Source organism: Panulirus ornatus, chromosome 27, assembly GCF_036320965.1.
Source record: "Panulirus ornatus isolate Po-2019 chromosome 27, ASM3632096v1, whole genome shotgun sequence".
In the NCBI taxonomy this organism is placed as follows: domain Eukaryota; kingdom Metazoa; phylum Arthropoda; class Malacostraca; order Decapoda; family Palinuridae; genus Panulirus; species Panulirus ornatus.
Genome location: NC_092250.1, coordinates 599,415 through 624,893, shown reverse-complemented (window position 1 = coordinate 624,893; position 25,479 = coordinate 599,415). Strand labels below are relative to the sequence as shown.

The 25,479-nt window shown below is 40.4% G+C and overlaps 1 protein-coding gene across 1 annotated transcript in view; it reads left to right on the top strand.

Annotated features, from left to right (window-relative positions):
• Positions 1-21,779, top strand: part of LOC139757493 (uncharacterized) — a 48,651-nt gene extending 26,872 nt beyond the window's left edge. The window contains exons 11-23 of the mRNA XM_071678006.1: positions 4,286-4,688; positions 5,561-5,763; positions 6,997-7,160; positions 7,884-8,052; positions 8,200-8,676; positions 9,657-9,812; positions 13,516-13,662; positions 13,875-14,193; positions 15,042-15,231; positions 15,575-15,807; positions 18,074-18,292; positions 19,904-20,131; positions 20,672-21,779. Coding sequence (XP_071534107.1) covers positions 4,286-4,688; positions 5,561-5,763; positions 6,997-7,160; positions 7,884-8,052; positions 8,200-8,676; positions 9,657-9,812; positions 13,516-13,662; positions 13,875-14,193; positions 15,042-15,231; positions 15,575-15,807; positions 18,074-18,292; positions 19,904-20,131; positions 20,672-21,072 — 3,309 coding nt within the window. The 3' untranslated portion in view covers positions 21,073-21,779. The remainder of the gene's footprint in view (positions 1-4,285; positions 4,689-5,560; positions 5,764-6,996; positions 7,161-7,883; positions 8,053-8,199; positions 8,677-9,656; positions 9,813-13,515; positions 13,663-13,874; positions 14,194-15,041; positions 15,232-15,574; positions 15,808-18,073; positions 18,293-19,903; positions 20,132-20,671) is intronic.
• Positions 21,780-25,479: the final 3,700 nt, after the last annotated feature.

Here is a 25,479-nt window from a genome sequence, read left to right as displayed (position 1 = left end):
ATATCCATGACGAAACAATGACGCTCATATCCCATCCATGACGTAACAATGACGCTCACATCACACGTTCAGCACCAGCAGACACACCCTTCATCCCCCACCCACTCTCTCTGGTCCGTTCGTCAGCCGGGGTGGACCGAAAGAGAGGCGTATCCGGTAGCGTCACAAGGGCGTCTCTCCCTCCTCCCCCTTTGACGCACCCTTCAGCCACACACACACACACACACACACACACACACACCTGCCAAAGTATGGGTAACTTTAAATTTGGTAAAGACAGTGTTACACGGGCGTACGCTTTAAGGTCGTAAATCAAGCACTATCCCCTGCCGGATCTGACCCCTCAGCCTCCTACTGGTTCAGGTTATCTGCCTCCGGGAGGAGGGGGTCATTTAGATCGCGTTGTGATACGCAGAGCCACTCCGTCAGTCCTCCCCCAGGCGGGTTAGGCAAGGGTAAAGGGGTAAGGGGGTTGCCTGCTTTGATTATCAAGGATATAGGATATTGGACTCGAGAATTAAGGTACAACACATACATATACCCACACATACACATACCGAGGTAAGGCACACAGAGTGTTAATGTTCCTCTATTTAAACTGCAAAATAGGTTATTACAATTACGTAAACACACACACACACACACACACACACACACATATATATATATATATATATATATATATATATATATATATATATATATATATATATATATATATATATATATATATACATACGACTCCTTTTACAAAGGACATGCTTTCGAAAAGGGCATGCCTGAGTAGTCTCCTTGATTTCCACGGGAAAGTGAGCTCCATCTATGTCCAAAAAAGGGGGATTGGAAGCCTGTGTGCGATTTTGAACTGGCCAGAAAGCCTTTGACACTTACCCCTATCAGTGGCCAGAAAGCCTTTGACACTTACCCTATCAGAGGCTAACAAAAAAGATAAAAAGATATAGGGAAGAATCAAGGGGATGGGGTCCCTCACTGGATGGATACTAATTACTTCAGTGTAAGGGATACATAAAAAAATTTATTGGTAAGTTGGTAAATGGACGGATGGAATAAAATCGCCATTTAGACGGTAAATGCCGGCAGTTCAACGAGCGTTTAACGGGGCACTTCAAGGCATATAAAATTTCTCTCTCTCTCTCTCTCTCTCTCTCTCTCTCTCTCTCTCTCTCTCTCTCTCTCTCTCTCTCTTTCTCTCTCTCTCTCTCTCTCTCTCTCTAGCGGGGACAGATCGCGTAAACTATATCACAAATTAAGATGACCTATCAAAGACCTCGGGAATAAAAGGATGATTAAAAAAAAATATATTAACTTCATCTTATCAGTTCCTGATGAAGTATATCATAGTTAGATAAGGCACAGAAACCCACACACTCACGGTCGCTTAAGCTCCGTGACCGGGCGAGGCCCAGCACATCCTAATTCAATACCTATTTAATTATGAACCAATTGTTACATCCATGACACAAAACTGATATAAAAACCCGCACTTAGACATTAATAAAAACTTATGTATTGACAAGTACACACAACGGAAGACCATAAATACATTATAAGTTACTTAACAAATTATAAGTGGTAATTAGAATAATTGAAAACTACGTACTTACCTTATCCTAAAGTAGCTTTAAGTAACTTTGAAAAAAAGAAAGAAATATATATATATATATATATATATATATATATATATATATATATATATCGTAGTGCCACGACCGTATTAATTTTGGAGGCTACTAGAATTTCTTATTAAATGGAGATTTATTGATGAAAATGATAACTGAATCGAGGGGGACACATAACCGGGTCATTCTTTTGTTTTTTTTTTCTATTTTTGAAGTGGCAATGGATCCGAAGATGAGGGAAAATGTTAAATCAGTTGTGGAAAGAGTAAGTGAGAGAGAGAGAGAGAGAGAGAGAGAGAGAGAGAGAGAGAGAGAGAGAGAGAGAGAGAGAGAGAGAGAGAGAGAGAGACGCATTTAAAGATATCAACAACAAAACCTATAGAACTTTGCCTAACTTCTCTAGCAGCCGAAATGAAATATTTTGGGACTTTTTTTTGGACGTTTTTTCTTTTCTTTTTTCAATTAAATGATTGTTATGATCGCGCGGCGACGTTCTGCGCTGGGAAAGTGTTCGCTGAGTGTGTTTGCCATATTCTCTGGATATGGGTGAGAGGAAGCAAACACACCCAGCGAACAATCCTCCCAGCAAGCAGATATACACACACACACACACGCAACCTTAATAATATAAATTTTTTCAGTTAAATTTCAAATTAATGTTAATTTTGTCATATATTTTACTAATTAACTTTAAATTTTCATTAATCGTAAGATAAGACAATTTGATCCCAATCAGGCAGCCCCAAGTCTTAATGTAATTAGATAAAATCCACCATTCCAAAAGTAATTCTATAAGACTCCACAATGTATAAGGTCCCGTTACTTAAATAAATAAAAAAAAGACACTTAAACACTTAACTAAAAGTGAGACACACTTACCTAGCACATCTGGTGTGAGATAAGGGACCCTCATATACCCTAGGCTGCTTAACCTGAAAAAAAATAATTATATATATAAAAATTATCTTAATTTATATATTAATTTGTGTAATAAAATGGTCAACAAGGCTAGAAATCTTTCCCTGGAAATTAAACGTCCTTTGCTGCCTGCTGGCCAGCGAAAGACGAAGCCTAAATTTTTAAAAAACTATTTCTTTAAAAAATTGGATTTTTTTTTAAATGTCTGTCTACTTAAATCTATCCAATCTTGTGAGAAATTGTAGATGGAGGAGCTGTTAATATTAACAATATGTTAACTGGTCGTTAGTGGTAATCATCAGCACTTGATAATTAACATTGAAATGACATCATTGCGTTACTTAAAAAAAAAAAGACGTGCGTTATTCGCGTTTTTTTTTAAATGCCTTAAAAAAAATGTTACCTAAATCGGTTTTAAGTATGTCGGGTCTTGGAGAATGATATTGTAATTACCGTAATTAAGCTTCGGTTATGATAATTAGGGAGTGGGGGGGGGAGGGAGGGGTCGTTACTATGGGCCTGTTGAAAAGGGGGGGGGGGGGGGAAGGGGGTCATTCAAAACCTCCTGCGGGGGAAAGGGGGGTAGGGGGGTGTTCCAATGACTGGTATAATTTGAATATAAGAAATACGCAAAGAAAATACGCAAAGGAAATACGCAAAGGAAATACGCAAAGGAAATACGCAAAGGAAATACGCAAAAGGAAATACGCAAAGGAAATACGCAAAAGAAAATACGCAAAGGAAATACGCAAAGGAAATACGGAAAGCAAAAATATTATGATTTTACGAAGAGGTAAATAATACCCCAGATGTAGTTAGGAGTGAGTTTTGTGGTCTAACTTAACTAGGAGCAGACGAGAATAAGCCTAATGGCTTGTTCCAGTTTTGTTTTGAGGCCTGTGATTGGCTGGCTGGGGCATAGTAAGGGCTGGTGATGCTGCAGTTTGATCGTTAAAGTAGTTTACTGTACGTCAAAATACAATGCATCTTTTTATCATTATCATTATTATTATTATTATTATTATTATTATTATTATTATTATGATTATTATCATTATTATTATTATTATTATTATTATTATTATTATTATTATTATGATTATTATCATTATTATTATTATTATTATTATTATTATGATTATTATTATTATTACTATTATTATTATTATGATTATTATCATTATTATTATCATTATTATTATTATTATTATTATTATTATTATTATGATTATTATCATTATTATTATTATTATCATTATTATTATTATTATTATTATTATTAATCAATATTATTATTATTATTATTATTATTATTATTATTATTATTAATATAATTATTATTCATACATTAGGGATTTCGGGTTAATGGCCATGAACTAGTTGTTTGACCATTAAATCACTTACTATGTATAATGATCAGGGTTTAATTATGTTCTAGACGATGAAGGACATAATTAAGAAGACAGAATTTATGTCTTTAAGTTTTTAAGTGGTTATTGACCCTTAAATCTATTTAAAGTGGATTTTCCTTCGAGACAAATTTAAATTTTGGTTTTAAGTTTCGATTCGAGATAATAAACCTAATTACTTTTTTTTCTATCATTTATTGCCGCGTTAAATGGACGGTAAAATATCCTTTTTTGCCTTGCTTTTAAGGCAATGGATATTTTGCCGTCCATTTCATTTGGTTCATAATGATTCCATTTTTTTGCGATGGTATGCCACAGGGCGGCGCCCAAGAGGTGGACTACCAGGTGACTGGAGGCTGGGGCGCCCTGACGGTGGACGCGGGCGGGGGCGTGAGCCTCCTGCGCAGCCTGGACCGCGAGGCTCCTGAAGGAGGGGCGGTGGGCGTGGCCCGAGTGATCGGGGTGGACCGCGGGGCGCCGCCCCTCACGGCCACCGCCACCCTGACCATCACAGTGACAGACGTGAACGACTGCGCCCCGCGCCTCCTGCCGCCCACGGTACTGCACGTGGCGGAGGGCGGCGCCCCTACGTTACTGGGCGTGCTGACGGCCACGGACAGCGACGTGTGGGCGCTGGGCCACGGCCCGCCCTTCACCTTCTCCCTGGCGCCCACCAACCCCGCCCACGTCCTCGCCCACATCTCACTCTCATTTGACCCCCGTGAGTAGAAATTACACACACACACACACACACACACACACACCACACACACACGTACATTTTTCAATGTAATTCCTGTATAACCTAAATGTAATTCAGTTTGTCGTAATCCCTGTATAACCTAAAGAAAATCTATTTTTCAAAAATTCCTTATAATAATGTAATCAGTTTGTCGTATGTAATCCCTGTTTATCCTGAAGTATCTATTTTTTTTCAATCTTTCATATAGTAATTCTTATGTGTTTGGTTTAACTGCGGTATCCTGTGAGTTCCGAGTCGACGAAACCCGTCTCCGACTATGGGCGCAACGTACGTCACGGAGGAGTCGTATGGGCCCAGAACAGGTCTAAAGTGACAGAAGAGAACGCCGTACAACATACGAACATAAAGGGCAGACTAGCAAGGTGGGCGCGAGAGAAGCAGAAGGCTAGAGTATCAGGAAAGAGCAAGCAATGAGGGAGCCCGATTAGAAAGGTTAGCTCTGTCACCTCACGTCTGTCCGTGTGCCTCTCCCGGTGTCTTTTCCTCCTCCCGTCTCAATTGTAGTCTGAGTCCATCCTACAGTCTATCCCATCCTCCTTCTCCCTCCTCCCGCTCCTACGCATCCCCTCCCCCTCTCCTCCTCTCCTCTTCCCTCCTCCTCGCTCCTCCGTCTATCCCTCCTCCCGTCCCCTCTCTCTCCCTCCTCCGTCCCCTCCCTCCTCCCGTTTTCCTCCCCTCCTCCCGTCTCTTCCCCCCTCCCTCCTCTCCTCCTCCCCTCCTCCCGTCTCCTTCTCCCCTCTCCTCCTCCCCTCCTCCCGTCTCCTCCTCTCCTCTTCCCTCCTCCCGTCTCCTCCTCCTCTTCCCTCCTCCCGTCTCCTCCTCCCCACCAGACCTGGACAGCGGTCGGGGAGGGGCTGAGCTGTGGACCGTGGGCGCGCTGGACCGCGAGCAGGTGCGTGAGCTGGGTGTCGGTGTAGTCGTGGGCGACGCTGGCGGGGTGTCGTCCACCACCACCGTCTCCGTCGTGGTGGACGATATCAACGACAACCCCATGATGCCAGCGACCAAGACCGTCCACCTCTGCACGACACAGGTAGGTGGCTCTCTCTCTCTCTCTCTCTCTCTCTCTCTCTCTCTCTCTCTCTCTCTCTCTCTCTCTCTCTCTCTCTGAGTGTTTGAGTGTGTGTGTGTGTGTGTGTGTTGTGTGTGTGTGTGTGTGTGTGTGTGTGTGTGTGTGTGTGATAGAGAGAGTGTGTGTGTGTGAGATAGAGAGAGAGTGTGTGTGTGTGTGTGTGTGTGTGTGTGTGTGTGTGTGTGTGTGTGTGTGTGAGAGAGAGAGAGAGAGAGAGAGAGAGAGAGAGAGAGAGAGAGAGTGTGTGTCTATGTGTGTATGTGTCTATGTGTGTGTGTGTGTGTGTGTGTGTGTGTGTGTGTGTGTGTGTGTGTGTGTGTGTGCGTGGACACATTACAGTACACAAAACCTTCCATTTAAATAATCAAGTTTTGTTCCACTGATGCTAAAAAGAAAAAGAAAATGTTCACCCTAAATATACATTTCATATTTGATCGCCGTTTCCCGTATTTTGCGAGGTAGCGCCAGGAACAGGCGAAGAAAAGCCACCACATTCGTTCACACTCAAGTCTCTAGCTGCCATGTGTAATGCACCGAAACCACAGCTCCCTGTCCACCACATCCAGATACCCCCCAACAGACCTTTCCATGGTTTACCCAGGACGTTTCACAGGCCCTGGTTCAGTCCACTGACTGCACGTCGATCTCCGTATACCACATCGTTCCAATTCACTCTATCCCGCGCATGCCTTTCACCCTCCACATATCCCCTTCCGAAAAAAAAAAATAGAAAATGGTCCATCATATATCAACCCAATTTACAATTACTGGCATTTCTTTTTTTATACCAAACAAAATCCTGTAATTGATTATTCTTTATAGATGCAAATTATCGATCCAAATTATTACAAAATTACTAGCAAAATATAATCTAGCCAATATATATATATTCATGTGACTTCTCTGATCGGTACACTGTAGAATGGGATGCGAAAGAAAATGAGATGTGAAAGAAAATGAGATATAAAAGAAAATGAGATGTAAAAGAAAATGAGATGCGAGAGGATGTGAAAGGAAATGAGATGTGAAAGAAAATGGGATGCGAAAGAACATAAGGTGTCAAAGAAAAAATGAGATGCGAAAGAAAAATGAGACGTGTAAAAGAAAATGAGACGCGGCGGAAGGAAAAATAATGAGACGTGCAAAAGAAAATGGGATGTGGGTTATTGGTTTGTACCCTCCCCTCCTGCGCAGGGTGGGGTCTCGGACGCGCCCTTGGGGCGGGTGTATGTGGAGGACCCGGACGACTGGGACCTGGGGGACAAGACCTTCCGCTGGAGGGGCGCCCCGCACCCACTCTTCTCCCTCCGCCCGGAGGACGGTGCCCTCCACGCCTCCACCCACCTCCGCCAGGGTAGGTGAGTACCATAGTGGTGTACCGTGGTGTACCGTCCAGCCAGGGTAGGTGAGTACCATAGTGGTGTACCGTGGTGTACCATCCAGCCAGGGTAGGTGAGTACCATAGTGGTGTACCGTGGTGTACCATCCGGCCAGGGTAGGTGAGTACCATAGTGGTGTACCATCCAGCCAGGGTAGGTGAGTACCGTGGCGGTGTACCGTGGTGTACCGTCCAGCCAGGGTAGGTGAGTACCATAGTGGTGTACCATGGTGTACCATCCAGCCAGGGTAGGTGAGTACCATACTGGTGTACCGTGGTGTACCGTCCATCCAGGGCAGGTGAGTACCATAGTGGTGTACCGTGGTGTACCATCCAGCCAGGGCAGGTGAGTACCATAGTGGTGTACCATCCAGCCAGGGTAGGTGAGTACCATAGTGGTGTACCATGGTGTACCATCCAGCCAGGGTAGGTGAGTACCATAGTGGTGTACCGTGGTGTACCATCCAGCCAGCTCCACCAGGGCAGGTTACCGCGGTGCGCCGTTAACGGTACTGTCCAAGTGAAGTCTACACACACACACACACACACACACACACACACACACACACACACACACACACACCGTTTTTTTTTTTTTTTTTTAACATTTTCCCTGTTGTCGTCCTCTTTTTGACAGACCCCAATCATAAAAATGCGTCGTACGACGCATTGCGACGCTATAACCTTTTTTTACGTCTTTCAGGTACGAGCTACACTTTGCCGTCAGCGACGCTGTCTGGGGTCAGAGTGATGTACCAGCCAATGTGACGGTGAAGGTGAGGGCGCTGAGCCCAGAGGCCCTGGCCCACGCCACGCCCATCACCCTCACGCCCACCACGCCCACAGACCTCACCAGGGGATGGACGCCTGAGGTCAGTATAAAAAAAATCAGTAATTTTTTATTCCTGGTAATTGTTAGGGGGTCTAGGAAATGCTGTATGGTTCATACGTCACTTGATTGGTGGTTCCCAGCCATTTGATGTCCTGGTTTGACTACCCGATTTCTCCTGACGGTGCAGGAGGGTGGCGGAGGGCTGGGCCGACTGCTGGAGGCTGTGGAAAGTGTCGTAGGAAAGGAGGGTCACACGGTAGAGGTAGTGAGCGTCTACGGACGCCACCCACCCTCACTACAGCCGGGAGAACCTTCGACCCTTGAATCTACCACAAGCCCCTCACCGCCCGCGCCAAGCGGCGAACACACGTCCACACCACACCGCCACGACGCTACCACAAGCCCCACACCGCCCGCTGCTACTCCTACAGACGGGCCGACGACGTCCTCGCTACCACACCGTCGCATCTCGGCCCCCAGCAGTGGGGACTCCAGCCCCGACGGCACCCATGTCCCCGCCGCTCTCAAGTCCCCAGCGCCCGTGCGCCTGCCAGCCAAGGACGCCCCGCCCTCAACCTGTGTCTGGGTGAGCGTGAGGGAAGATCATGGTGGGTTTATGGACCCCGTTAAGCTACAGGGACTCTTGGCGCTACATTCTCCACAGGTGAGGGTTCGACGGTGTTGCTACACAGGGCCCCCTGTTCTACAACGGGGCCCCTTGCTCTACAACGGGGCCCCTTGCTCTACAACGGAGCCCCTCTGCCCTACACTGGGACACAGGGCCCTCTGCCCTACACTGGGACACAGGGCCCTCTGCCCTACACTGGGGCACAGGGCCCTCTGCCCTACACTGGGACACAGGGCCCTCTGCCCTACACTGGGGCACAGGGCCCTCTGCCCTACACTGGGACACAGGGCCCTCTGCCCTACACTGGGACACAGGGCCCTCTGCCCTACACTAGTACACAGGGTCTTCTGTTCTACGCCTGTACATAAAAGCCCCTTCCCTTACACCAGTACACAGGACCCCTTCCCCTACACCAGTACACAGAGCCCCTTCCCCTACACCAATACACAGAGCCCCTTCCCCTACACCAGTACACAGAGCCCCTTCCCCTACACCAGTACACAGAGCCCCTTCCCCTACACCAGTACACAGAGCCCGTTCCCCTACACCAGAACACAGAGCCCCTTCCCATACACCAGTACATAGGACCCCCTTCCCTTACACCAGTACACAGAGCCCCTTCTCCTACACCAGTACACAGAGCCCCTTCCCCTACACCAGTACACATAGGATTCTACTAGATAGATAGATAGATAGATAGATAGATAGATATAGATAGATAGATAAATAGGAATATGGGTCGATTCATTAAATAATGATAATAATCATAATGATAATATGTTTATGTATATGTATATGAGTGGGATGGGCCAATCCTTCGTCTGTTTCCTGGCGCTACCTCGCTGACGCGGGAAACGGCGATCAATAATAATAATAATAATAATAATAATAATAATAATAATAATAATAATAATAATAATGAAGAAGGAAATAACAATTACTTAATTATTCCAATATAAAAAAGAAAGAAACATTGCCATTCGCCCAAAACGTGAGTGTCTCTATCTATGTCACAGCTGGAGGAGAAGACCCACCTGCAGGTGGCGCTGCTGGAGGAGGAGCTGCTGGAGGAGGAGGTGCTGGAGGAGGAGGAGCCAGGGTCGGCCCAGCAGCCACCACTCCACCACCAGTTCTCAGCTGCCACGCGCGCTTCCACTGCTCCACCACTGCAAGTGAGTCTCTCTGTCTCTCTGTCTATCTGTCTATCTGTCTGTCTATATTTCTGTCTGCCTGTCTTTCTGTCTATCTGTATGGCAGTCTGTCTGTATGGCAGTCTGTCTGTATGGCGGTCTGTCCGTCTGCCTGTCTATATATCTATTTGTCTCTGTCTGTCTGTCTATATATCTGCATGCCTGTCTGTCTGTCTTTACTTCTGTCTGTCTGTTCGTCTGTCTATGAGGATAAAAGAATGTGAGAGTTGATGGTAGAGGGGGAGCGACAGCGATTGTTGTAGGTGGAATAATGATGATAATGATAATGATAATGATGATGATGATGATGATAATGATGATAATGATAATGATAATGATAATGATAATGATAATGATAATGATAATGATAATGATAATGATAATGATAATGATAATGATAATGATAATGATAATGATAATGATAATGATAATGATAATGATAATGATAATGATAATGATAATGATAATGATAATGATAATGATAATGATAATGATAATGATAATGATAATGATAATGATAATGATAATGATAATGATAATGATAATGATAATGATAATGATAATGATAATGATAATGATAATGATAATGATAATGATAATGATAATGATAATGATAATGATAATGATAATGATAATGATAATGATAATGATAATGATAATGATAATGATAATGATAATGATAATGATAATGATAATGATAATGATAATGATAATGATAATGATAATGATAATGATAATGATAATGATAATGATAATGATAATGATAATGATAATGATAATGATAATGATAATGATAATGATAATGATAATGATAATGATAATGATAATGATAATGATAATGATAATGATAATGATAATGATAATGATAATGATAATGATAATGATAATGATAATGATAATGATAATGATAATGATAATGATAATGATAATGATAATGATAATGATAATGATAATGATAATGATAATGATAATGATAATGATAATGATAATGATAATGATAATGATAATGATAATGATAATGATAATGATAATGATAATGATAATGATAATGATAATGATAATGATAATGATAATGATAATGATAATGATAATGATAATGATAATGATAATGATAATGATAATGATAATGATAATGATAATGATAATGATAATGATAATGATAATGATAATGATAATGATAATGATAATGATAATGATAATGATAATGATAATGATAATGATAATGATAATGATAATGATAATGATAATGATAATGATAATGATAATGATAATGATAATGATAATGATAATGATAATGATAATGATAATGATAATGATAATGATAATGATAATGATAATGATAATGATAATGATAATGATAATGATAATGATAATGATAATGATAATGATAATGATAATGATAATGATAATGATAATGATAATGATAATGATAATGATAATGATAATGATAATGATAATGATAATGATAATGATAATGATAATGATAATGATAATGATAATGATAATGATAATGATAATGATAATGATAATGATAATGATAATGATAATGATAATGATAATGATAATGATAATGATAATGATAATGATAATGATAATGATAATGATAATGATAATGATAATGATAATGATAATGATAATGATAATGATAATGATAATGATAATGATAATGATAATGATAATGATAATGATAATGATAATGATAATGATAATGATAATGATAATGATAATGATAATGATAATGATAATGATAATGATAATGATAATGATAATGATAATGATAATGATAATGATAATGATAATGATAATGATAATGATAATGATAATGATAATGATAATGATAATGATAATGATAATGATAATGATAATGATAATGATAATGATAATGATAATGATAATGATAATGATAATGATAATGATAATGATAATGATAATGATAATGATAATGATAATGATAATGATAATGATAATGATAATGATAATGATAATGATAATGATAATGATAATGATAATGATAATGATAATGATAATGATAATGATAATGATAATGATAATGATAATGATAATGATAATGATAATGATAATGATAATGATAATGATAATGATAATGATAATGATAATGATAATGATAATGATAATGATAATGATAATGATAATGATAATGATAATGATAATGATAATGATAATGATAATGATAATGATAATGATAATGATAATGATAATGATAATGATAATGATAATGATAATGATAATGATAATGATAATGATAATGATAATGATAATGATAATGATAATGATAATGATAATGATAATGATAATGATAATGATAATGATAATGATAATGATAATGATAATGATAATGATAATGATAATGATAATGATAATGATAATGATAATGATAATGATAATGATAATGATAATGATAATGATAATGATAATGATAATGATAATGATAATGATAATGATAATGATAATGATAATGATAATGATAATGATAATGATAATGATAATGATAATGATAATGATAATGATAATGATAATGATAATGATAATGATAATGATAATGATAATGATAATGATAATGATAATGATAATGATAATGATAATGATAATGATAATGATAATGATAATGATAATGATAATGATAATGATAATGATAATGATAATGATAATGATAATGATAATGATAATGATAATGATAATGATAATGATAATGATAATGATAATGATAATGATAATGATAATGATAATGATAATGATAATGATAATGATAATGATAATGATAATGATAATGATAATGATAATGATAATGATAATGATAATGATAATGATAATGATAATGATAATGATAATGATAATGATAATGATAATGATAATGATAATGATAATGATAATGATAATGATAATGATAATGATAATGATAATGATAATGATAATGATAATGATAATGATAATGATAATGATAATGATAATGATAATGATAATGATAATGATAATGATAATGATAATGATAATGATAATGATAATGATAATGATAATGATAATGATAATGATAATGATAATGATAATGATAATGATAATGATAATGATAATGATAATGATAATGATAATGATAATGATAATGATAATGATAATGATAATGATAATGATAATGATAATGATAATGATAATGATAATGATAATGATAATGATAATGATAATGATAATGATAATGATAATGATAATGATAATGATAATGATAATGATAATGATAATGATAATGATAATGATAATGATAATGATAATGATAATGATAATGATAATGATAATGATAATGATAATGATAATGATAATGATAATGATAATGATAATGATAATGATAATGATAATGATAATGATAATGATAATGATAATGATAATGATAATGATAATGATAATGATAATGATAATGATAATGATAATGATAATGATAATGATAATGATAATGATAATGATAATGATAATGATAATGATAATGATAATGATAATGATAATGATAATGATAATGATAATGATAATGATAATGATAATGATAATGATAATGATAATGATAATGATAATGATAATGATAATGATAATGATAATGATAATGATAATGATAATGATAATGATAATGATAATGATAATGATAATGATAATGATAATGATAATGATAATGATAATGATAATGATGCCATCCTCGTACCTGAAGGTGGCGCTGACGACCAGGCCGCAGGCGGTGAGGGCGCAGCTGCGGGTGCGGACGCGCGGCCCGCGTCACGGGCTCCTCCTACGTCTGGCAACAACCCACCAACACACCTCTGCTTTCACGATCTACGTAAGTTGTCGTACATTGTGGCGCGTCCATGTGATATAGAGTCTATAACCCTATATATATATATATATATATATATATATATATATATATATATATATATATTCCGCAATATAGAGAGCTTCTCTGGTGCTATAGCGCTCTTGTTATAGTCTATATAACCTTCTATATAGTTCCAAAAGTGCGTTGTTTCCCCCCTCACACTCCTATTGCAGCTTCGGGAAGGCGTGGCGTGCGCGTCCGTGTCATGGGCGGGGCGGGCGTCGCGGACGGTGTGCGTGGAGGGACGCCCCTTAGGCGACGGGGCGTGGCATACGGTGAGGGCGGAGCGCCACGGAGGCAGCCTGGTGGTCAGCGTGGACGACGGTGACGACTGGCGGCGCAACGAGTCTCTGGCAACGCCCGCTGACGAAGGAATGGTCGTGGAGCCGCCCGCCAACCTGGGCCTACATCAGAGCGAGGGGGCGACGGTGGGCGGCCTGCCCGAGTTCGAGGACGCGAGGCTGGTCGGCGTCCACAATGACCTGAATAATAGTGAGGGATACGCCCCTTCTCTCTCTCTCTCTCTCTCTCTCTCTCTCTCTCTCTCTCTCTCTCTCTCTCTCTCTCTCTCTCTCTCTCTCCAACGTAATATAGGACATTTTCATACTTGATCGCCGTCTGTCGTGTGTAATGCACCGAAACCACAGCTCCCTATCCACATCCAGCCCCTCCCCCCCCCCCACACACACAGACCTTTCCATGGTTTACCCCGGACGCTTTACGTGACCTGGTCCAGCCCACTAACAGCACGTCGACCCCTGTATACCACATCGTTCCAATTCACTCTATCCCGTGCATGCCTTTCACCCTCCTGCATGTTCTCGCGCCCACCGTTCAAAATCTTTTTCACTCCATCCTTCCATCTTCAATACAGTCTCCCCGTTTTCCTTGCTCCCTCCACCTCTGACATATATTCTCACTGTCAATCTTTCCTCACTCTTTCCCTCCATATGTCCAAACCATTTTAGCACACCCTCTTCTGCTCTCTCTCAACCACACTCTTCTTATTACCACATATCTCTCTTACCCTTCCATTACTTAATAACACCTCACACCACATATTGTCCTCAAACATTTCATTTCCAACACATCCACCCTCCTCCGTACAACCCTATCTATAACCCGTACTTCACAACCATACAATATCGTTGAAACTTCCATTCCTTCAAACATACCCAATTTTTTTGCCCTTTCAGATAACGGTTCTCTCCAAACATTCTTCAGTGCTCCCAGAACCTTCGCCCCCTCACCCACCCTATTGTATGCCCTAGATCAGTGTACCAAAACAGTAAGGCGGAGCAGAAGACATGACATTCACGTATTTCTGTCCCGCCCTTCAGGTTGCATTGATGACCTCCGTGTATCTGGGCGACCTCTGCCACTACCTCCCGCCGTGAACAGCACCAGCTGGGGCCAGGTCACCACCTGGCAGGGTCTGGAGTCGGGCTGCACCGCCCCGGACGCCTGCCTCAACACCACCTGCGCCCCGCCTCTCTCCTGCGTCTCCACCTGGGGCCAGGCCACCTGCAGGTGGGTCCTCGTTTCCCTCTCCACATCTTCACCTCGACCCCGCGTGACGTCCTTTCAAACACAGACGATTTCATTAAAAAAAAAGTTAAACCTGACATTTATCCATCCAGAGAGAGTTATGTTAATGTTAACATATTCATAAACCTCTTAAAGTTACGTCAAAATACGTCAATCTGTGTATAAAATCCTTTTTCTTAAGTCTTCAAATATATCTTTTTTTTTTCATGGTAAAAGAAATGGTATCACAAAATCCACAACATCAAACCAGTTCTCATATTCACAACTGGGCCATAACCCCACAAGTCGAGCAAAGTCATAACCATTCCACAACCCCCCCCCCTAGGTGTGGGGTTGGGCGGCAGCTGGTGGACGCCATCTGTGAGGACGTGGACGAGTGCCAGTGGCGACCCTGTCTCCACGGAGGCACCTGCTACGACCTGCGACCCGGGTTCGAGTGCGTGTGCCGGCCCGGGTACACAGGCCAGCATTGCCAGTGGGGCGATCTCGCCACAGAGGGCTACCCTTTCGCAGCCCCTATAGCCATCGCAGCCCTCACAGTCTCGCTCCTCCTGCTGGGTAAGGTCTCTCAAATGTTGCTGGGGCACCTAAGGGACTTTATATATAAAAGCCTTGTAGAAAACCAGGCGTCGCCATATTCCAAAACAGCCATGAATAAAAAAGGGAACCCTTCGTGTTATGAAAAAATGCTTGAGATTTCCCTCCCACATGAACAATTTGAAACAATGAAGAACTTGTCTGTTCTTCTACATGATGTCTGCCCCCCCCCCCCTGTTCATCTATGATGCCCCCCCCCCCCCTTCACTAATACATACGTTTTTATTCAACAATAACACGTTAACCATGCAGTACACGCATCTATATCAGGTCCGACTTTTTGTACTCATTCTCTAGTTGAGTTTGGGGGAAATAATTCATACATTATGTATAGGCTGTAACAAGAATGATAAATAATAATTATTTATCACCTTTATCGTCGACTAAAATTACATCTATCATATCTGTATGTATTGGACAAACCATACACATCAAAACAATCCAAACTCAATACAACAATTAAGTCTACAACCTCAAAGAACACGTACACAAAAACTAACAACAAAAATATAAATAAAAACAAGTGAATAAACGAACATAAGAACCATCAAAAACTAATAAAACAAATATGTCCTTCACCAAAATGAAGAGAAATAATAATCACAGACACATTTAAAGATGGTTAGCTCATAAAACACGTCCACTACACTTGGAAAACTGCCAACATTTGAGAGAGAGAAAAAATAAGAAGAAAACATTACCCAGCTCCAACGCGAAGCGCATACTCGTAGCTCCAAAAATACCCCATAAAAAACGTCTCCAACCCCCCATAAAAAAGGCTCCCCCATAAAAAAGTCTCCCCCATAAAAAAGTCTCCTCCCCATAAAAAACTACTCCCCATAAAAAACGGCTCCCCCATAAAAAACGGCTCCCCCATAAAAAACGGCTCCCCCATAAAAAAAGACTCCCACATAAAAAACGGCCCCCATAAAAAAGGCTCCCATAAAAAACGGCTCCCCATAAAAAACGGCTCCCTCATAAAAAACGGCTCCCCCCATTAAAAACGGCTCCCTCCCATAAAAAACGGCTCCCCCCATTAAAAACGGCTCCCCCCATAAAAAATGGCTTCTGGGGTTACTTAACTAACTATACCTGAGAGGTTTTTGTATACTTATGTTCCAGGTTAAGTTTTGAAGACAATGATTTTAATCACTATGATACAGACTTGGTCCTGTCATATATATATATATATATATATATATATATATATATATATATATATATATATATATATATATATATATATATCACATGTTTACCAAATGGCGTCCTAGCTTCGTCTCTTCGATGTATATCAACTGACTGTTATATTTCTCTCTTGTGTCTCCCCTGATGATGTGATTATTACACGAAAGTGCACTTGGGAACTTTTCGTGTTTCATTTTCCCCGTGGACTCATAGGAATATACATATATATGTGCACCAAAATGTGTAATATATACAGGTTCTTATATCAATGCTCAGATCAGCATTGATATATGTATACTATATGATTTAATTAATGAAATACACCCATCGCTCGTTTCATGAGGGGGTGGGGGGGGGGTTATGTAGTGCGAAAATTTTATACAGTGAATAATCGCATTTAGGGAACCAGTACACAGGAATGGGAAGTTTTGGCACACACACACACACACACACACACACACACACACACACACACACACACACACACACCAAATTCTAATTCCATAAAATGAAGTACAAACACATATAGGTTCCTAGCAGCATATCATATTCACACATAGTTATCCCACATAGAAAAAAAAGCGAGAATACACATGTACAGCAATACAGAGAAAGCATAAATTGTGATAGTAATTTCCAAGAATGAAAATCCATCTGAAAATAGTGGAATTCCAAGTGTATTCAACTTGCTTCTAAGAAGTGCAGAGAGAGAGAGAGGTTTCATGACACCAGAAATAAACTAATAATCTAACAAGGGAATGATTCCTATGTATATACCTCTACACCACACATTCCCAGGCACTCATGTATATATACATATGTTGTTCACATGCAAAGTCTATGTTGACAGAAATGCACACAAGTATGTCCCTCACATGCAAAGTCTATGTCGACAGAAATGCACACACGTATATTCCTCACATGCAAAGTCTAAGTTGACAGAAATACACTCGAATCATGCAGCTATCTTCGACATCACAGCATTCACAAGTTTCCTTCCACTACCACTTATCCCCCTTCGTTCTCCCTTTTTCACCAGTGGTGGTAGGCATCCTTGTCTCCCTGAAGCTCCGCCGTCTGTGGGACGACGCCCAGGGAGGTGAGGTAAGGGCGCAGGGTGACGAGGGAGGCACAGTGGTGGAGCTAATGACCAGGAACCACACGGGGCAGGCGAGCACAGGCGACGCCCACCGTAAAACATTACTCCAATGTTTAAGATTCCAGCTTCCACCCATCCACCCAGTGCCACTCCAAAGAGGTAAATGGTCTATTGTATTGTCTATTGTCCTTACACCCACCCATCCACCCACCCACACACTCACACACACATGAGAATGGGTACTGCACAGTGGAATGAGGAAGTTGACTTGCCATTGATGTAGAAAGTGATGTGTATGAACAGCATCTTCAGGGAAGAAGAGTGAGTGATTGAGAGGAGTACAAGTGAAAACTATTTCAGCAGGAGGTGAATAAAGTGAGAGCAGTATATCAAATTGGGGCAACGACAGGAAAAGCAGATAATGTCATAAATGATAAAAGGTGGTATAGATAAGAGATGGACTGAGTATTTCAAAGGGCTGCTGCTGATAACACAGACGTGGTGTGTACATAGGAACGAGTTGGCGTTTAGAACGACATTGGAAAAGTTTGGTGAAATGAGTGGATGTAATGAAAGCCATGTGCAAAGATGTAGTGTGGCACAGAAGTTTATCTGTTCATCATATATAAGGTGGTGTGGAAGGTATATGTGAGGCTGTATCATTGGGAATACAATCTCATCAAAGAACTTCTCAGTCCAAAGGAGTCTACATTTCTCTGCTGATGGAAGTAGTACAGTCTTAAGCTGCAGGAGCCTTTAGAAATGTCCTGGGTGATAATAATAATAATAATAATAATAATAATAATAATAATAATAATAATGATAATAATAAATAATAATAATAATAATAATAATAATAATAATAATAATAATAATGATAATAAAATAATAATAATAATAATAATAATAATAATAATAATAATAATAATAATAATAATGATAATAATAATAATAATGATAATGATAATAACATTGATAATAATAATAACCTATCTATCTATCTATCTATCTATATCTATGACGCCTGTTCCCTCCGGGAACTCCCATCAAAAGGGGTGGCCATCGCAAAACTGACTTTCTATTTATCCCTGATCACAATAATGATGTAAATATCATGTCCATATATGAGGATTTTCCTTCCAAGGCTCAGTTTTCTGTTCTTCACGCTACCTCGCGCATGCGGGAAATGGCAAATAAGTATGGAAAAATACGTGTGTGTGTGTGTGTGTGTGTATGTGTGTGTGTGTGTACATATATATTGGAAAGGATCACAATTTTGCGCGTGATCAAGATATTCCTATGAGTCCACGGGGAAAATGTGTCTCCCCTGATGATGTGATTATTACACAAAAGTGCACTTGGGAACTTTTCGTGTTTCATTTTCCCCCGTGGACTCATAGGAATATATATATATATATATAAATATATATATATATTTTTCTTTCTTTCATACTATTCGCCATTTCCCGCATTAGCGAGGTAGCGTTGAGAACAGAGGACTGGGCCCTTGAGGGAATATCCTCGCCTGGGCCCCTTCTCTGTTCCCTCTTTTGGAAAAAAAAAAAAAGTGAGAGGGGAGGATTTCCAGCCCCCCGCTCCCTCCCCTTTTAGTCGCCTTCTACGACACGCAGGGAATACGTGGGAAGTATTCTTTCTCCCCTATCCCCAGGGATATATATATATATATATATATATATATATATATATATATATATATATATATATATATATATATATATATATATATATATATATCAAACTCTTCATCAGGGAAGAAAGTGACATGTGAGGAGGAAAGCTGTCATACAGACAGCATTCTTGTCAACACTAACTTCCTAGTGACCAAAGTGGCACCAGCTGGTGTGAGTGTCCCACTCACAGTGAGAGGAGCCGCCGGTGTGAGGGGTTCCATCCCACTCTCATCCAAGGACGACCTTCGAGCGTATGCCTATGAGGGAGATGGATCCTCGGCTGGGTCACTGACTTCTGCATTATCAGGTCAGGATTGGGTTTGTGTATTCTAAGAGATCAGGTAAGGTCAGGTAAGAAGAAATTAAATCCTAATTTTTTCCCCCACAACAGATTCTAAAATTATAGTTACACTTGATAGATACAATTTGTCATTGATGAGATACTGTGTTAGAGGACGTATGTTCCATCTTGTGCATAGTGTTTATAGATGGGTTAATGACAGGTAAAGAAATAGGCAAAGGCAGGCAAGCCACTATGTTCATAATAGCATGAGAATGATGATATTCTATATCAATAATTATACAGACCTTCTTCAGTTTAATGTAGCAAACACAGACCTGGTGTCCAATATGATCTATGTTTCATAATGAATCGTCTTTGGCACAATTTACCTCACCTGTGTCCCTCACCTATTATTCTAAGCTTTAGCTTCAATGCCATCAAAACATCTTTCTAACATACACTCTTCAATCATTCATCACCCATCCCACCTCTTCTGTGCCTACATTTATATATATATATATATATATATATAAACATCCTTCTGACGTTTCCTCCTGCCGACAGGTCTGCGTGAGGAGCAACCTGACGAAGGAGCCATAAAGCCCTTGGTTCCAGGGTTCCTGGAAGCCATGGACCTCTTGAAGAACCTGCCAGAAGCATCTACATCACCCACACTCCTAGGTACCAGACTGGACGACCCGACTGCGAAGAAGAAGACGCCAAGAGAATCGCCATCGGGTCAAAACCCTCCATCGCCAAGACGTAGTAGCAACACCAACCCCAGTGTGTGCCCCCCCAGAAGGATTTGTGCTTTAGTGAGCAAAGCAGTTCGTTCGCCTCCTGCAACTAATGCCAGGCCAGCTCCAAACGCATCTCCGGGACGTGACTCACCACCTCACAGCGAAGAGGAACGGACAGCAGCGGTGGTGAGGGAGGGAAATTCTCAAGCGACCACAAGAAAATGAACTTGTGACATTTGCCACTACGTCGGGAGGCTACGCTTCGCTCTTCGCCTGCTCTCATTATCGAAGTAGGGGAACATCTACTTCATAAAATTGTAAACATCTCTCCTAAAACGCAGCCCATAACATAAATTGATGTAATTTTGACTAATTGTTATACCACTGAAGCCGCTTACGAATAATATATGATACAGTTTCATCTAAGCAACACCATTTGTCTCTCACGCTGCTATAGCGTACCCAGAAGAATAACTGATCCTACATATAAAAGGTCTGAAACTAACTTGTTTTGAACCCCCTATTCATGGCAGTGTTTGGTTCATGATCTGTCACTTAAAACATCCTAAAATTCTGATATCCTTCTATTAGTAGGATGGCAATATTCTAAAGATGTTTCTTCCCATGAAAACACTGAAAAGGATCCAATATAACAAGTGTTCTGTACAGGTTCGAGTTCTGTCCTGGGGTTTAGTGGATCCTATTCTCTGTGTAAGTTCTATGTGATTGTTTCAAGACCTTTGGGGAAAAATAAATGGATATGGTGGCCAAAATTATACACAACCTAGTCATATTAAAACTATGGCTGTGACGTACATCAAAGCTATCTCATTCTCCATCTATGTAGACATTCCTCTGTACTAAGGTTCAGAGGCAACTGTATGATATTTTATACATTTATAGAGTATCTACATTATACAAATTCAATCTGATATTTGTGTCCTTTCCCCTTGCAGTTCCTACATTGTCCCAGGTAAGCAAAAAGTTCATTTTTTTTAGAACACTTTTTTTCAATATTCTGTTTCACGGAAATCTCTTTATATATTTTTTTATTCAAAGGACTTATCTTGGGGGTTAGCTATCATATACGAAGACGTGATATAATCATTATCATTATACAACACCAGCTTTCAAGGTTGCGCTACACACAGTACTCAGAAAATGGTGAAGTGCTTTGGAATAGTAAGTTCCCATGGCTAGACTCGACTCTTCTTTGTCCAGTGGCCTTCCTAAAAGGTAGATTTTCCCATGCAACCAACCCTATGTAATCTAAATCCATTACACCAACATATATTATATTACCTACGTGAATATTTGGCATCTTGTACCACTGAACCCTCACTGCATGTTAATAAAATTAACATCTTCGCTAATTCACTACTACAGCAACACAAGTATAGCATAGATTTGGTTAACTGTGACAAGGGGGCCGTAATTACCCTATCAATAACAAGGGGGCCAAAATTACCCTATCATTATCTCCGTTCATGATCTTTGTATCTCTGTTCATGAGATCTTTGTATCTCTGTTCATGATCTTTGTATCTCTGTTCATGATCTTTGTATCTCTGTTCATGATCTTTGTATCTCTGTTCATGATCTTTGAATTTCTGTTCATGATCTTTGAATTTCTATTCATGATCTTTGAATTTCATGCAATAGTTCTCTTGTTTACAAACATCGTGGCATTACAATGAGGGAAAAATATAACAAGAGAAATATTTGACTGTACTCATGTGATATTCTGGTCTAAACTTGATATGAACTTAGATATTTTTAATGTATTTTTCTAAATACATTCAAAAATTTAAGAAAAATAGTATTGCACCATTAACATGCCAAGCCTCGAAGCATTTTGGACTTTCAATGTTGCATTTGTAATGCAATCAAGGAAAGTAGAATACATGTTCCTACCATCTACTTCTACCCCAAGTGTCTACCTTATGTTCCAAACCTTCTACTTCAACTTTAATGCTCCTCGCAAAAATGCTTCTACTCACTACTTCTATCTACTGTTTCTACCTAATATTCTCGTCTAACGTTCCTGTCTACAAATTCTAAGCTCTTACCATTGTGCTAAGGGGCAAGGGGTCATCCCGTAGTGCTCACCACAAGGGTGTATGTTGGTGGAGAGTATAGCAGCAGCAGTCCACGCGGGTGAGGCAGAGAGAGAGAGAGAGAGAGAGAGAGAGAGAGAGAGAGAGAGAGAGAGAGAGAGAGAGAGAGAGAGAGAGAAGACGCCTACGTGGATGAAAGGAGTAGAACTCAACAGCCACAGAAGTTTTGGCCCACGACATAGCCATCACCTACCCCTCCCAATACCCAAGTGGATAGTATAGATAATAGACCTTCGAGGTGGTTGGCTCTCCACCAACTACCACCTCAATCTATCGACAAATTATATGTGTAATTATGTACAATGGTAAATATTAAATATGTAGTTATATTGACTTTACCCCCCCCCCCCCTGGGGATAGGGGGAGAAAGAATACTTGCCACGTATTCCCTGCGTGTCGTAGAAGGCGACTAAAAGGGGGAGGGAGCTGAGGGAGGGGGGTTTGGAAATCCTTCCCTCCTGTTTTTACTTTTCCCAAAGAAGGAACAGAGAAGGGGGCCAAGTGAGGATATTCCCTCAAAGGCTCGGTTCTCTGTTCTTGACGCTACCTCGCTAACGCGGGAAATGGCGAATAATATGAAAAAAAGACTTTTACACTACACATTGTCTGTTTCTTCATTCATCTTCGTCTCATTCATTCACTACCATAATGCATAGGTTCGAGCCCTGGTGACGGCAGTCGGTCCACAGTCAATCCAGCTGTTCATCCAACCCTAGGGGGTAAGATAAATAATATGGACACCTGGCTCAGGCTAGGGCATAGACAAGAACCATATTTAACAACTGTTATTATTAAAAAAAAATAGTTATAGATAAGAAGAATTCGACACTGTACGCTTATAATATCAACACTTAACAAAATCTCTTCAAATTTGGATATTTCTTTAGTATCAATGATATCTAGCGCTAAAAATCTAGCGCTAGTGCTACATATCTAGCGCTAGTGCTACATATCTAGCGCTAGTGCTAGATATCTAGCGCTAATGCGAGATACCTAACGCTATTGCTACATATCGAGCGCTAGTGCTAGATATCTAGCGCTAGTGCGAGATATCTAGCGCCAGTGCGAGATATCTAGCGGTAGTGCGAGATCTCTAGCGTTAGTCAGTCCATTCTTTCATCTATAGCACTCAAAAATTCCTTGTAGTTTACCTCCAGTAAAACAGCACGAAGTCACTATAACACTATATAGCCATCTATCATCTCTATCTCACTTTTTTTTTTCTAAAAAAACTAGCATTTGTTTCTGCTAATATTGCAATCTGTAACAATGTCATCATTATAAGTAATTTATATATATTTTTTTTCTGCACGTAACCCCATAACTCTTCATCATTTTCATTCATGATCCTAAATACCCCATGCATCCCCCATGCCACAGTACTTACCATCGCATTTAAATCACCCATCACTAATACCTGGTCTCATACATCAAAACTCCCTACTACACTCACTCAGATGCTCCCAAAACACTTGCCTAGTCATGCTTTGTCTTCTCATACCTAGGTGCATAGACACCAATAATCACCCATTTCTCTCTAGCAATCCACTTCAAGTTTTACCCACATCAATCTAGAATGTAGCTCCTTACATTCTGTCACATACTCCCACAACTCTTGCTTCAGGAGTAGTGCTACTCCTTCCTTAGCTCTTGCCCTCTCACTAACCCTTGATTTCACTCCCGTTTCAAAACCATTCTTCCCCTTTACCCTTGAGCTTCGTTTCACTTAGAGCCAGAACATCCAGGTTCCTTTCCTCAACTACCTATCTCTCCTTTCTTCTCATCTTGGTTCCATCCACACACATTCAGACACCCCATCCTGAGCCTTCGAAGAGGATAAGCACTCACCCCTTGACTCCATCAGTTTCCTCTTTTAGAAAATGAAATGGAAGATGGGGAGGATTTCCAGCTTCCCCTCCGCTCCCGCCCCCTTTTAGTCGCCTTCTACGACACGCAGGGAATACGTGGCAAGTATTCTTTCTCCTCCTACTTCAGGGATGTTGCCCATGATGGTAACAGTGATGACGCCTGTGGGTTGGTGGCCTTACGACCAAGCCACAAACACTCATTCCCGCCCCTAGGCCACAAATCTGTAGGTTCCCCTTGCCTCCCACAGAGGGAGTGAGGGGGGACACACAGACAGCATCTCTTCCTCCCGACCCTCCCAGGTGACATTTGGTGACCAAGATGGAAAACTAAGAGGGAGGGAAGGGGGGACACAAACAGCACCTCTTCCTCCCGACCCTCCCAGGTAACATCTGGTGACCAAGATGGGGAAACTAAGAGAGAGGGAAGGGGGGACACAAACAGCACCTCTTCCTCCCGATCCTCCCAGGTGAGATCTGGTGACCAAGATGGAAAACTAAGAGGGAGGGAAGGGGGGACAAAAACAGCATCTCTTCCTCCCGACCCTCGCAGGTGACATCTGGTGGCCAAGATGGGGAAACTAAGGCCTCCAACGGACCTTATCAAGGCGCGACAGAGCGATCACACAGCCAGTCGACCCTCCCCAGGCG